At 44.3% G+C, this 13,950-nt stretch overlaps 1 protein-coding gene across 1 annotated transcript in view; it reads left to right on the top strand.

The window, feature by feature from the left end:
* megf6b (multiple EGF-like-domains 6b) overlaps positions 1-13,950 on the top strand; it is a gene marked incomplete at its 5' end in the record, with an annotated part of 72,264 nt that overhangs the window by 52,479 nt on the left and 5,835 nt on the right. The window contains 23 exon segments of the mRNA XM_080494804.1: positions 996-1,124; positions 1,223-1,351; positions 1,462-1,596; positions 2,744-2,799; positions 2,801-2,879; positions 2,974-2,996; positions 2,998-3,100; positions 3,793-3,924; positions 4,245-4,373; positions 5,078-5,209; positions 6,319-6,447; positions 7,186-7,235; positions 7,237-7,298; positions 7,300-7,313; positions 8,641-8,769; positions 8,889-8,923; positions 8,925-9,018; positions 10,712-10,776; positions 10,779-10,842; positions 10,948-11,076; positions 12,394-12,522; positions 13,369-13,500; positions 13,579-13,707. Of these exon segments, the coding sequence (XP_080350930.1) occupies positions 996-1,124; positions 1,223-1,351; positions 1,462-1,596; positions 2,744-2,799; positions 2,801-2,879; positions 2,974-2,996; positions 2,998-3,100; positions 3,793-3,924; positions 4,245-4,373; positions 5,078-5,209; positions 6,319-6,447; positions 7,186-7,235; positions 7,237-7,298; positions 7,300-7,313; positions 8,641-8,769; positions 8,889-8,923; positions 8,925-9,018; positions 10,712-10,776; positions 10,779-10,842; positions 10,948-11,076; positions 12,394-12,522; positions 13,369-13,500; positions 13,579-13,707 (2,208 nt within the window).

Below are 13,950 nucleotides of genomic sequence, written 5' to 3'. Positions count from 1 at the left end.
ACGACACAAAATGACACATAACGACACGACACATAACGACACAAAACATAATGACATGACACATAACGACACATAACGATGCATAACGACACGACACAAAATGACACATAACGACACGAAACGTAATGACACATAACGACACGAAACGTAATGACACATAACGACACGACACATAACGACACAAAACATAATGACATGACACATAACGACACAAAATGACACATAACGACACGACACAAAATGACACATAACGACACGAAACGTAATGACACGACACATAACAACACGTAACGACACATAACGAAACGACACATAACGACACAAAACAAATACAGATATCATGAAACTACAATTTTACCACACTTACCTCAAGTAAAAGTAATAAAATACAGGCTTATTTTTATTTTGCACTGTATTGATGGAGGAAAATACACAACTATCAACACAATAAAGTATTTCTGTTGGTTTTCAAACTATTTGTTACCGTGAGTACTCCTGCTGCACAAAAGCAACACCACAGGTCACATGATCACAAGTTTGATTTAAGATGTTTCACATCCTGTTCGTACTTTAGTGTCAAATTTTAAAAGTGTAGTAGGAAGGAAAATAGAATTAGAATTACTTGAAGGCCCTCGAGATTTTAAGTTTGAATTATTGTGAAAAACAGAGGAAGTAAATTACACCGGTGGTATTTTTATTCCATCACCTTCCCTCTTTGTGTTTATTACGTCTCTTTATCAGCATCTCGCAGTAAAGAGCCACTTTCAAGAATGTAGACAAATAAATTATAGTTGTTAAAAGTAAAACTTCATAGAAATAAATATTAAATTAGCTTGAAAAAAGCTTTTAAAGAGAATCATGCCGTTTTTGTACTTTGCATCTTTAAACAGTTCCATGTTTTCAGCAGCAGTGTCCTCTACCCTCTAACCTCTAACCTCTAACCTCTAACCTCTAACCTCTAACCTCTAACCTCTAATCTCTAATCTCCCCGACAGCCTGCCCCGAGGGGTATTTTGGTAAAAACTGCTCCTTCGCCTGTAAGTGTAAGAACGGCGCCGGCTGCGATCCCGTCGCCGGGAGCTGCCGCTGCCCTCCTGGCGTCAGCGGAGACCTGTGCCAGGACGGTGAGTCGCCTCTTCGGTCTTTTCCCACTTCAGCCAGCCGGGTTCTGAGAATCCGCCGCCGCCCCTGACGTTCGCCGTCCGGGTTTGTTTGTGTCCAGGGTGTCCCAAAGGCCTCTACGGGAAGCAGTGCAACAAGAAGTGCAACTGCGCCAACAATGGCCGCTGCCACCGGACCTACGGCGCCTGTCTGTGTGACCCGGGGCTGTACGGACGCTTCTGTCACCTCCGTGAGTCGCCGCGCTCGAGTCCCGCCGGCCGGTCGGCCGGCTCCTCGTCTCACGCCGCCAAACGTTCCGTCTGACAAACTTCTTTTTTTTTTTTTCTGTCTTGTCTCCAGCGTGTCCTCGGTGGACCTTCGGGCCCGGCTGCTCCGGGGAGTGTCAGTGCCACCAGCAGCACTCTCTGGAGTGTCACCGTCGCCATGGCACCTGTGTGTGTAAACCTGGTTACCAAGGCAACACCTGCAAAGAAGGTGGGAAGTGACAGAGTACAAGCACGTTGTTACTTGTATTTAAAATGTGTATTTCACCAGCTTTGACCTTCTTTCAACACTCAAAGGTGCTTCCAACTTGTCACTTTTACTCGTGTCCCGTCTCTCCATGTCCTCCGTCTTTGTGATGTCATGATGAAAGTGATTTAAAAACACACAGAAACTGTAAGAGACTCTCGGAATCTGATGTGGGAACAGCAAGCTTTTTTCAAAAGCTGCATCACCGTCCTGCCACATTATTAGATATTGCTGGTGCAATATCTAATAATGTAATAAATTATGTGATAACGCCACATTTTGTAATAACATGCTACATATTGCAACAGTTGCTACAAAATGCTGGTTTGTAGAGCCGCATTTTGTAATAATGTAATACATTTTAACTCTTTATGTAATAATGACATATTTTGTTATAACTTGTTACATATTGCAATAGTTATTACAAAATATGGGTGTGTAGAGCCGCATCATGTAATGATGGTGCAATATGTAATAATGTAATGCATGTTAACTCATTATGTAATAACACCGCATTTTGTAATGATCTGCGACACTTGTTGCATTTTGTAATAATTTTACATATTACAGGAGTTATTACATAATGTCGGTGTTCTGCTTTTTTTTGGAAGAAAATGTTATAATTTGGCGCACTGTGTAATAAATCATCAGAATTGATGCCTTAATGAGATAAAAGCCATCACACCATCAGAATAACATGAAGCTTTCCAGCTTAATTAGGATTTTTTTTTTTTAACTAGTAGGCTGTTTTATTGCTCAATATCAAATCAAAAGTAGCTGCATTAATTATAATGGCAAAATTGTTCACAAGCTAGAAACAAAAGTTACACTCATTAATTATTACTGGTGCAAAATTACAGGTGCACTGAAAGACATACGCACATGCAATCTGCATTATTTGATGTAATTATCATAGATGATACAAAGCATAAAAACACAAAACTATTTATTGCATTATGACATATTGCACGATTATTACACGTTATTACAAAATGCATCGTTATTACATAATGAGTCAAACGTACCGTCAGTGTCCAGTATTGCCGACAGTCGTCCCACTTTCTCGTGTTCCGCCGGTCTTAACACGGGGGCGAACCCGTCTCGCCTCCAGAGTGCACGCCAGGTTCTTACGGCGGCGGCTGTCAGAGGAAGTGTTCCTGTCCACCGGGGGGTGTCATGTGACCACGTGACGGGAGCGTGTCGACGGAGATGCCCGGCGGGACGTCACGGGGAGAACTGCGACCAAGGTGGGACGGCCGTCTCCCGAGCGACGGCAGGTTTTACTTTCATAGTCGTCTAAAGTGTTTGAGACAGTTTTTTTCTTTGCGTTGTGTCCCTCAGACTGTCCAGAGGGACGGTTCGGAACAGGGCTGCGTCCATCCCTGCAACTGCAGCGGTGCCCCGTGTGAGGCGGTGACCGGCCGGTGCCAGTGTCCCGCGGGAACGTCGGGGGAGCGCTGCGAGACACGTGAGTGGCAATGAAAAGAAAAATGCATATCATGTATAGTTTAGTTTATTAGTTTATTTTTCAGGGACCATGTAAACAAAACTAGAATCTTATCTGGGACAGGCTTTGCTCCAGATTTTAGCGGTGGCTCGTTTCGCCGGAAGGAAGGCATTATTGTACAAATAGAGCAATAACCATTAAAATTTCTCACCTGGATCCATAAAAATCATACAAACAAAATGAATATATATTGTGCAATCGTTAACATCAGTAATAATAATTAACGAGGTTTAGTTGTTTCTCCTCGGTTTGAATCAGAACCTTCTGTGGTTGTTTCCTCCAGTTCATCTGATTTCCTAAATATATGAATGTGAGGTTAATTGATGACCTGAAAATAACTGTATTTCTGAATATGTGAGTGTGTTACTGTCTTTCTCACACTGTGATGAGCTAAGAGTCTGTGCGGGACGGAGAGGTTGAATCCGCCCTCGTCCTGCAAACCTGGACTGGATAAAATAGTATTTAAAAAAAAAAAAGTTCAAATTATCTAACGTATTCCCTAATTTGAGTGATTTTTATTCCAATAAAGACTCCTTTGATGAAAATTCTCCTGTACTTTCTTTAATTCTTTAATGTGACGTCTCCTGGTTCTGAGGTTGCAAAGTGCGTGACGACCTCTTATTTAGGCGTTCTGCTTGCCGGTTCTCTCTCAGTGTGTCCGGAGGGTTCCTGGGGTCCGGGATGCAGAGGAACGTGCCCCGTCTGTGAGAACGGCGGCGTGTGTGACAAACACAACGGCTCCTGCCACTGCGCTCCGGGATTCATGGGAAGACTCTGCCAAAACTGTGAGTAACTCCAACGGGCCATGTCTTGTGGGTTTTCGGTTTTTTTTTGAGGGGGGCAAAAAAAAACAACATGCAAGGAGACGGAGGAGCAGTTCTGCTCCCAGGTCATCGGCTGTCTGACGTCTTTGGCCCGGGAACAATAAAGTTATTTCCATTTTGAAACAAGCACTGGCTCCGAAGCCCTCAGTGACTGCAGAAGCTGCCGTGGGAACTTGGAGTGTTTCTCATGTAATCTGATGGAGCTGGATATGCTAGATTAGTCCTGATGCTTTGATTCCCCTACCCTCCCCCCCTCTCCGCCCCCCTCCCCCGGTGCACAGCGTGCCCGAGCGGACGCTTCGGCCAGGGCTGCCACATGAGATGCATTTGTGAGAACAACGCTCGCTGCGACCCGGTGAGCGGGCGTTGTACCTGCGCCCCCGGCTGGACTGGACACAACTGCAGGAAAGGTGACCACACCCGTCACATTCACCATTTTTCTAGTTTGTTTTTTGTTTTGTTTTTTTAATATATACAAGATAATAATAATAATAACATAATATATAAGAACACAGTCATTCAGTCATTTAGAGTAGAGCATAGTGAAGACAGAGAGATAGATTGGGAGGGGAGATACATAGAAATACACTTGTTAGTGCTACGCATTTTACAGTAATCACACTGATCCAAATATTTTCCAACTGTTATGAGATTTAACCAGCCTGAGCAGCTCTATCTAGACACTAACATGATTTTCTAGATTAAACCAGCCTGAGCAGCTCTATCTAGACAGTAACATGATTTTCTGGATTAAACCAGCCTGAGCAGCTCTATCATGTCAGTAACATGATTTTCTAGATTAAATCAGCCTGAACAGTTCTATCTAGACAGTAACATGATTTTCTAGATTAAACCAGCCTGAGCAGCTCTATCTAGACACTAACATGATTTTCTAGATTAAACCAGCCTGAGCAGCTCTATCTAGACACTAACATGATTTTCTAGATTAAACCAGCCTGAGCAGCTCTATCTAGACAGTAACATGATTTTCTGGATTAAACCAGCCTGAGCAGCACTATCTAGATAGTAACATGATTTTCTAGATTAAACCGCATCAGCTGGTTAAAAAAACAAAAAAGAAGAAGAAGAGTGATCTCAGTTTGACGTGTTGCAGCCTGCGACGCCGGACACTGGGGAACCGAATGCACGGAAACCTGCGACTGCCGGAACGGAGACGGCAGCTGCGACGCCGCGACGGGCCTGTGCAACTGTGAGGCCGGCTTCACCGGGAAACACTGCGACCAGAGTAAGACGTGTTCACACCCGGGTGGAGGGAATCAGGGTGGAGCTCCTTCACCGCGTCATGGAGGCGGTGAAGGAGGGGACGAGTGTGAGGAAGGATTCAGTAGACAGAGGATGACCCGCTGAGGCACCTCCTGATAGGAAATGAGGAAGATTTCAGCCTTTAAGTTGTGAATATCAAAGAATTCAAAGAATTTGACTTTAAATCTTATATTTTACACTTTTTTTTTTTCCAACACAAGAGGCCACATTTATCACAATTAATTCTCCCTGAACATGTCTGTTCTTGACAGACATGCATGAAGTGCACAGATATTTAATGATTTGTCTTGTTTCCTTCTTATGAAATACAAACAAGAGTTTAAATGTAAGTGAAAATATAAGAAAGCGACGAGCAGAGAAAGTTTTCATGAAAAATGAGAGGATCTTGTTCACAATTTCTATTACATTAACGTTAAAAAATGTCTTTATCCAGTTAGAAAGTTTACCTTGAGAAGAACAAAAAGGTCACATTACATTATAATACTTTACATAAGAGATTCCTTCATCACTTCTACATCTGGGCAATTTCTAAAATGTGTGCTATATGTTATTGCACACATTTTATGAAGATAATTGAAAAAAAATGACAATAATATCCATGATAATAATAATTTTAGACTATCGAACTCTTTAACACCAGCCAGCAACTCCACTTTTTTTTAATGCACTAAATACCACAATTAAAATTCAGCACATTTATTCACGATGCCAAAAATCCAACAAGTTTCTTTCTTTGCAATAACAGTGTATACGTTTTCTATCGTTTCCGTTCATACGTCTCTCTGTGTTGATTATCGATTTGCATTTAAAAATGAGATTATGTTCTACAAACATGTTAATCAAATGAATTCCTTTAGTTTTTAACAAATGAAACAATCTATTTGAACCTGTTGACGTTTGCTCCTTCATTCAGGAGTCATTAGATCTTGTCGTCTTCTCTTCTAACCAGCAGGGGGCGCCAAAGTCAAATGAAGAGATGTGATGCATGATGCCCTGAATGCTTCTGGCTTTGTGTCGGTTGCACTTATAAATGTGTGTGTCTGTGTGTGTGTGTGTGTGTGTGTGTGTCAGAATGCCCCGCCGGCGTGTTCGGCCTCGGCTGCCGCCACCGCTGTCAGTGCGACAACAAGGCGCAGTGCGACCACGTGAGCGGCGCCTGCACCTGCCGGGTGGGCTGGACCGGGACGTTCTGCGAGAAGCGTAAGAGAAGAACGTCTGAACCAGAGTTGGAATTACGGGGGAGCTAAGGGGAGCTGGGCTCCCCTGAAAGCCTAATTTGAAAAATTTAGGGGGAGCTCTAAAAACACTGGCAATTTTCGCATATATATTTATATTTTCTATGGGTTAAGCTTCATCAGGTTCCTGAAATAAATAATAGTAATAAAATGATGTCAATGTTGTGAGTTTATTCGCTCATCAGGCCTACAGTAGGCTAAGGCCTACTATTTCCGAAAATCTCTTCTATGCAACCGCCGCGTCTCCCGTCGTGACCGTCCGATGCGTGGCGGCGCTGCATTAGTCTACGTCACCACCACCACTTGAACTTCTCGCTGAGTTGGTTTGGTAATGACGTTAAGGTTAAGTTCAGACTAGCCGCCTGCTTTATTCGGTTTTTGGGGAACAATTATTGTCAAAAAGGAAGCAACAAAACCTCAGTCAATTTGGATCAATCTATTTGGCAGCTTTGATCCGTCTACCGGGTGCTGAAGCGCCGTGGCTTGCCTAGCACATTTTTTTACATGCGCGCACGCAAAAAAAAATCTCACGCATACCTATTCTACAAAACTTGAGAGGTTAGGGCTCCCCCGAAAGCCACGTTGTAATTCGAACCCTGGTCTGACCCCCCCCCCCCCCAAAAAAAGTCCCGATTTCCATCTCGGAGCCGCCGCGTGTTTTTTCCGCCGTTAGCGAACCAACGCCCCCCCCCCCGCTCTGCAGCGTGTCCGCAGGGTTTCTTCGGCCTGGACTGCCAGGAGAAGTGTCGGTGTCCTGAACGGCGGCGGCTGCGACCACGTCGGCGGCGCCTGCTCCTGCCCCGCCGGCTGGACGGCAACTTCTGCAACTGAGTGAGTGGCTGTTCGGCAAAAACCTGCAAGAATAGAAAAGACGCAAACCCCCCCCCCCCCCCCCCGGTATCGAGAGAAACAAAGACACCAAACAGACAGTTTGCTCGTACAAGGGCGGAGAGGGACGTCACCTGACAGCTCGTTCATCGATCTGCAAAGTTCTTCCCGCTTTTATTCCCAACTTGAAGTCGGCGGTTACTTTCTCATTCCACGATGCAACAAAGCAAGGTTGACACTGGTGTGTGTGTGTAAGTAAGCTTCTATGTGAGCTGAGAAGGGAGGAACGCCATAAGATAAGATGTTCCTCCGAAATACTACATTTAGTTTGAAATGTAAAAAGGACACAGGAACTTGTTTCCACTTAATGTGGACCTGTCCTCTAAATTGCATCATTCTGGTCTTCGGTTGTTCAGGAAATTGAAAGATCTTTGGGGATTAAAGTGCCACTGGATCCCAAATTGTGTATTCTTGATGTAAATGATTGTGTGCCAGGAAACAAAAGCAACGCAAAATGCCGCTCGCCTTTCCACACTCCAAGTCTGGATCAAAGAACAGTCTGGATCTCCTACTTTGACTCTTTGGCGCGAGAACTCTTGACACTGTTGCCGTATGAAAGACTATTTAATGCACTGGATGGAACCCTGGACACCTTCGTAAATCACTGGTCTCCCCTTAAAGACTGTTGTGGACGTGAATGGCAGACAATAACATGTATTAATATTCATTAACAATTATTGGAACACCCCCCCCCCCCCCCCCCATGAGTATGGTCTGTGGTCTGATGATGCTTAAACTGCAAAAAGTGTTAATTAATAACAAGCAAAAACAAAACAAATGCAACAATAAATAGATAATGGATGTATTTTAAGCTAAAATAAATAAATAAATAAATAATAAATTATTATAATAATAGTAAATTAGGCTAAATGACCTTGTCTTATTAATATTGTCAATGTGATTTTTTTTCTATTATTATTATTATTGTTAATTGTTTTTTTTCTTGCATGAATCAAACATGCATGAATCAACGCTAACTTGCAAAATGTTAATTCCCATTAGACCAAGTATAAAGTACAAATTGACTTATCAGCGACGGAGGCCCGGCGGCGGGAAACAAAGCGAGTTCGGTTTCAGGGTGATTTGGTCGGGGGGGAGGGGGAGGAGGCGGGGGGGGGCGGGGGGAGGCGGGGGGGGGGGGGGGGGGGGGGGGGGGGGGAGCCCGGTGAGAAAGTCCCGGTGTCCCGCTCCCCAGACGCTGGAATTCCCACCTTTTGATGTTCGGGGTTCACGACGGGGTGACGATATTGTCTGTCCGTCTCCCTGGCAGCGTGCCCGGACGGCTCCTTCGGGGTCGGGTGCAACCGGACCTGCAGCTGCCGCAACGGCGGCGTCTGCCACCCGGCCAGCGGGGGGTGTGCCTGCACGCCGGGCTGGACCGGACCCGGCTGCAGCCAGGGTGAGTTCACAATGCCAGTAGAGCCCGGGGGGGGGGGGGGGGGGGGGGGGGGGGGGGGGGGTCAGTGGGGGTCAAGGAGAGGTGACAGGAGGGTGTTTGTTCCCCCCCCCCTTTCCCAGAATGCCCGGCTGGGTTCTACGGTCCGGACTGTCGGGCAGCGCTGCTTGTGCCGCAACGGCGCCGCCTGCAACCGGACCGACGGGAGGTGCGTGTGCGCAGCGGCCTGGACGGGCGCCGCCTGCGAGCTGGGTGAGTCACGTGTCCACGTCTCTGATCGTTAACCCACCCCCCCCCCCCCTCCCCCCCCCCCCCAAAAAAAATTAATAAATCCAACAGGCCTTTTTCCTTTATTTTATTTATTTATTTTAATTTTTTTACAAACTCTTGAGTAAGTTAACTTTAATGATTGTATTTGTTTCAGCTACACGTTTTAGAGCTTAATGTATTACATTATGTACAAATTGAAATAGTAAGATATTGTTTGATAAACAGTTTATATAATATTATGTCTGTACGACACTTTCAAAGTGTAAAAGTCTCTAATGACTGTTTTAATCAAAACAATCAAAACGACAAACTGCTTCAATTTTGAAATCGACTCTAAATCGACTTCAGAAACATTTCAGCCAAGAATCGTAGAAATTAAAAGAAAAAAACTAAATCTCCACCTTCACCTTCACTTCACTTTCTCCTCCACCTCCACCTTCACCTTCACCTCCACTTCACTTCACCTCCACCTTCACTTTCACCTCCACTTAACTTCACCTCCACCTTCACTTTCACCATCACCTTCACCTCCCCCTTCACTTTCACCATCACCTCCACCTTCACTTTCACCTTCACTTCACTTCACCTCCCCCCTTCACCTCCACCTTCACTTTCACCTTCACTTCACTTCACCTCCCCCTTCACCTCCACCTTCACTTTCACTTCACCTCCACCTCCACCTTCACCTCCACCTTCACTTTCACCTTCACCTCCCCCTTCACCTCCACCTTCACTTTCACTTCACCTCCACCTCCACCTTCACCTCCACTTCACTTCACCTCCACCTCCACTTTCACCTTCACTTCACCTCCACCTCCACCTTCACTTTCACCATCACCTTCACCTCCACCTTCACTTTCACCATCACCTCCACCTCCACCTCCACCTTCACTTTCACCTTCACTTCACTTCACCTCCCCCTTCACCTCCACCTTCACTTTCACTTCACCTCCACCTCCACCCTTCACCTCCACCTTCACTTTCACCTTCACCTCCCCCTTCACCTCCACCTTCACTTTCACTTCACCTCCACCCTCCACCTTCACCTCCACTTCACTTCACCTCCACCTCCACTTTCACCTTCACTTCACCTCCACCTCCACCTTCACTTTCACCATCACCTTCACCTCCACCTTCACTTTCACCATCACCTCCACCTCCACCTCCCCCTTCACCTCCACCTTCACTTTCACTTCACCTCCACCTCCACCTTCACCTCCACCTTCACTTTCACCTTCACCTCCCCCTTCACCTCCACCTTCACTTTCACTTCACCTCCACCTCCACCTTCACCTCCACTTCACTTCACCTCCACCTCCACTTTCACCTTCACTTCACCTCCACCTCCACTTCACTTTCACCATCACCTTCACCTCCACCTTCACTTTCACCATCACCTCCACCTCCACCTCCACCTTCACCTTCACTTTCACTTCACCTCCACCTTCACCTTCACCTCCACTTCACTTCACCTCCACCTTCACTTTCACCATCACCTCCACCTCCTCCTCCCTCTGATGGATCCATGTACGTGAATGAAGAAAACATTCTGTGTCGTTCTCTCTCTCTCTCTCTCTCTCTCTCTCTCGCTCTCTCTCTCTCTCTCTCTCTCATCTCTCTCTCTCTCTCTCTCTCTCTCTCTCTCTCTCTCTCTCTCTCTCGGTTCTCCACTCAGAATGCGTGGCAGGTCGTTTCGGCGCCGACTGCCAGCGGCAGTGCGACTGTGAGAACGGCGGGCCGGTTGCGACCGGCAGACCGGACGCTGCAGCTGCGGCGCCGGCTGGACCGGAGAGCGCTGCGACAAAGGTGAGGCTCTTTAACCGGACCTCTCGGGAGCCGCCGCCGCCGCCAACCTCACCCTCACCACCGTCAACCCCACCCTGACCTCACCGCCCGTGTTCCCCTGCTCAGCCTGCGACGCCGGCCTGTTCGGCGGCGGCTGTGAGGAGCAGTGCCGCTGCGCTCACGGCGCTTCGTGTCACCACGTCAGCGGGGAGTGTGTGTGTCCGGCAGGGTGGAGAGGAACGCTCTGCGACAGAGGGTACAACTTCACTCCCGTCTTGTTTTTAAGAAACTAAACAAAAAGAAAAAAGCTGTCTGGCTATCAGACGTGGCAGGTTGAGTTAAAAATCATTCCTTTTCTTTATTTCTTTGTTTTTCCTCATTTAAAAAATGTTTTCCCCATTTTTTAAAATTCTTTCCTTATTTCTTTATTTTTATTTTTTATTCCCCCCCCTTTTTTTTTCCATTTTTCTCTTTTTCTTTATTTTTTTTTTTTTTCTCATTTAAATTTTTTTCTATTTTTACTTATTTCTTTATTTAAATTTTTTAAACCTTTTCCCTTTTTTCCTCTTTTTTCCATTTTTCTTTATTTCTTTATTTTTCCTCATTTAAAAAAAATGTATTCCCCATTTTTAGATTTTTTTCCTTATTTCTTTATTTTTATTTTTAGACCTTTTCCCCTTTTTCTCTTTTTCTCTTTTTCTTTATTTCTTAATTTTTTCTAATTAAAATTTTTTTCCCCATTTTTTTCTATTTTTACTTATTTCTTTATTTTTATTTTTAAAAACTTTTTCATTTTTTTCTCTTTTTTCCATTTTTCTTTATTTCTTTATTTTTCCTCATTTAAAAAAAATTTCCCCATTTTTTTCTATTTTCCTTATTTCTTTTTTTTTCTTTTTTTTTTTTTAAACCTTTTCTCATTTTGTTCTTTTTCTCTTTTCCCCAATTTTCTTCTTAAAAATCTTTTTCTTCATTTTTTCTCCACCCTTTTTTTCCCCGTCCATTTTCCATTTCAACTGTTTGGCCGACTTTGCTGTTTTACCTCATTTGCCTGTTTTTATCCAGCAGATTTGACCATTTTTTTGAAAATCTGCATAGAATGCATAAACTGACATGAAGTACTGACACTTGAAGTACTGACACATGAAGTACTGACATCCACAAATTCAGCTGGTTAATTCTGGACATTTAAGCTCAGTAATAATTGTGAAGATGCTTGTCTGGAGTTCTCGTCCTCCGGATGCTTGAAGATAAATTTAATATTAAATTAAACGGCTTCAAGACCGATTTCCTGATGTTTTCTCAAATACCATTTTTTGACGTTCTCCTGAAATATCTCGTGAAATCAACACGTTTCACCTTCCTCTGGCCCGTTTTACCTTGTAGTGCAGGTTTACACCAAAAGGGGGTGTATTGAGTCACTCAAATTCGCATCTTTAGTGTTTCCCTCTTGATGTGATTTGTTGTTATTAAAGGTTTTTGAGGCAGTGAGGAAAAGGCATCAGTGGGAATTTGACGTTTGTAGGGGGGGATGTGAAGCGGCGAAGGCCCCATGTGGTTGTGTTTGTCCCGCAGCCTGCCTGCCGGGTTCGTACGGCCGCGGCTGCGTCCAGCGCTGCAGCTGCGCGGCGGCGACGTCCTGCCACCACGTCAGCGGGGAGTGCGGATGTCCTGCCGGCTTCACCGGGAACGGCTGCGAGCAGAGTGAGTCACGCCTCCCGGCTGCAAGAAGTCCTCCGGAAAAAATATAGTAAAACAAGAAAATTAATACTTAAAATAAGCAAAAATGATCTGCCAGCAGAACAAGAACATTTTACTTGACACAATCTTCAAAAACAAGAAAATAATTCCAGCCCCATATCTTGAAAAACAGCATTTTTGGACTCAAAACAAGTTTTATTTTCACGTGTTATTATTTTAAACTCTTAAAATAAGAAGATTTAACTCATGAAATGTCAGTTCAGGTCCTCTGGTTGCTGCTCAGTCGTCTTAAAATGAGAAAAAAAAAATGCTTGTTTTAAGCCAAACGGTACTTATAACTAGCTTTTAATACTCAACCTTGACCAGTCTAGCTAATAAGAAAATAAAAGAAGATAAGATAAGATAAGCCTTTATTGATCTCACAGTGGAGAAATGTACTCGTAACATTCAGCTCTTAAGGACTCATGAGGAAAGGAAAGACAAGGAATAGAAGTATCTTATATACAATGACTATCAAATAGGACTAAAAATAAGATAAAAATCACAAACTATAATAAAGTATAATGAGTTCTTCAGCAAAATATACAGTAGGAATATAAATAAAGTAATAATCATCTTAAAACTAGAATAATAATTTTAGCAGACAATTTTGTTTTAAGCAAAAATGATTATTAGTCAAAAACAAGTAATTTTTCACTTCATTTAAGAAATGATATGACTTTTTGCAGTGTGGCTGCCAAACGCCACGGAATCACTCTGGAAACCCAGCAGCTCGTTCGCGCAGCGATAGAAGAGTAAATTGTGGTGTTTCAGAGCGTTCGGTTGTGGGACTGAATCTTTGTCTTCCAGTGTGTCTTCCAGGAACCTTCGGCCAGAACTGTAACCAGGTGTGCCAGTGCTCTCAGACCAACCAGCTCTGCCACCCGGTGTCCGGATCGTGTTACTGCGCCCCGGGTTTCCACGGCCCCGAGTGCGACAGAGGTGAGCGAGGCGGCGGCGAGGCGGTGGGCGGCGACCTGCAGACGTCACGTGACGGCTTGTCGTTGGTTTGTCCGGCAGCGTGCGGCGCGGGACGCTACGGCCCGGACTGTGAGACGGAGTGTCAGTGTGTCAACGGAGCGACGTGCGACCCGTCCAGCGGCGCCTGCCACTGTCCCGCCGGCTTCATCGGGCCGCGATGCAACATCAGTGAGTCCTTTCTATTTTTACTTATTTCTTTATTTTTATTTTTAAACCTTTTTCTCATTTTGTTCTTTTTCCTTTTTCTCTTTTTTTCCATTTTTCTTTATTTCTTAATTTTTTCTCATTTAAATTTTTTTTCCATTTTTTTCTATTTTTCCTTATTTCTATATTTTTATTTTTAAACATTTCCCCCTTTTTTCTCTCTCTTTTTTCCATTTTTCTTTTTTTTTCTTTTTTTCTCATAAAAAT

The sequence above is a fragment of the Blennius ocellaris genome (assembly GCF_963422515.1).
Source record: "Blennius ocellaris genome assembly, chromosome: 4".
NCBI lineage: Eukaryota > Metazoa > Chordata > Actinopteri > Blenniiformes > Blenniidae > Blennius > Blennius ocellaris.
Note: the sequence above shows the minus strand (reverse complement) of the source record. Positions and strands in the feature narration are given on the sequence as shown.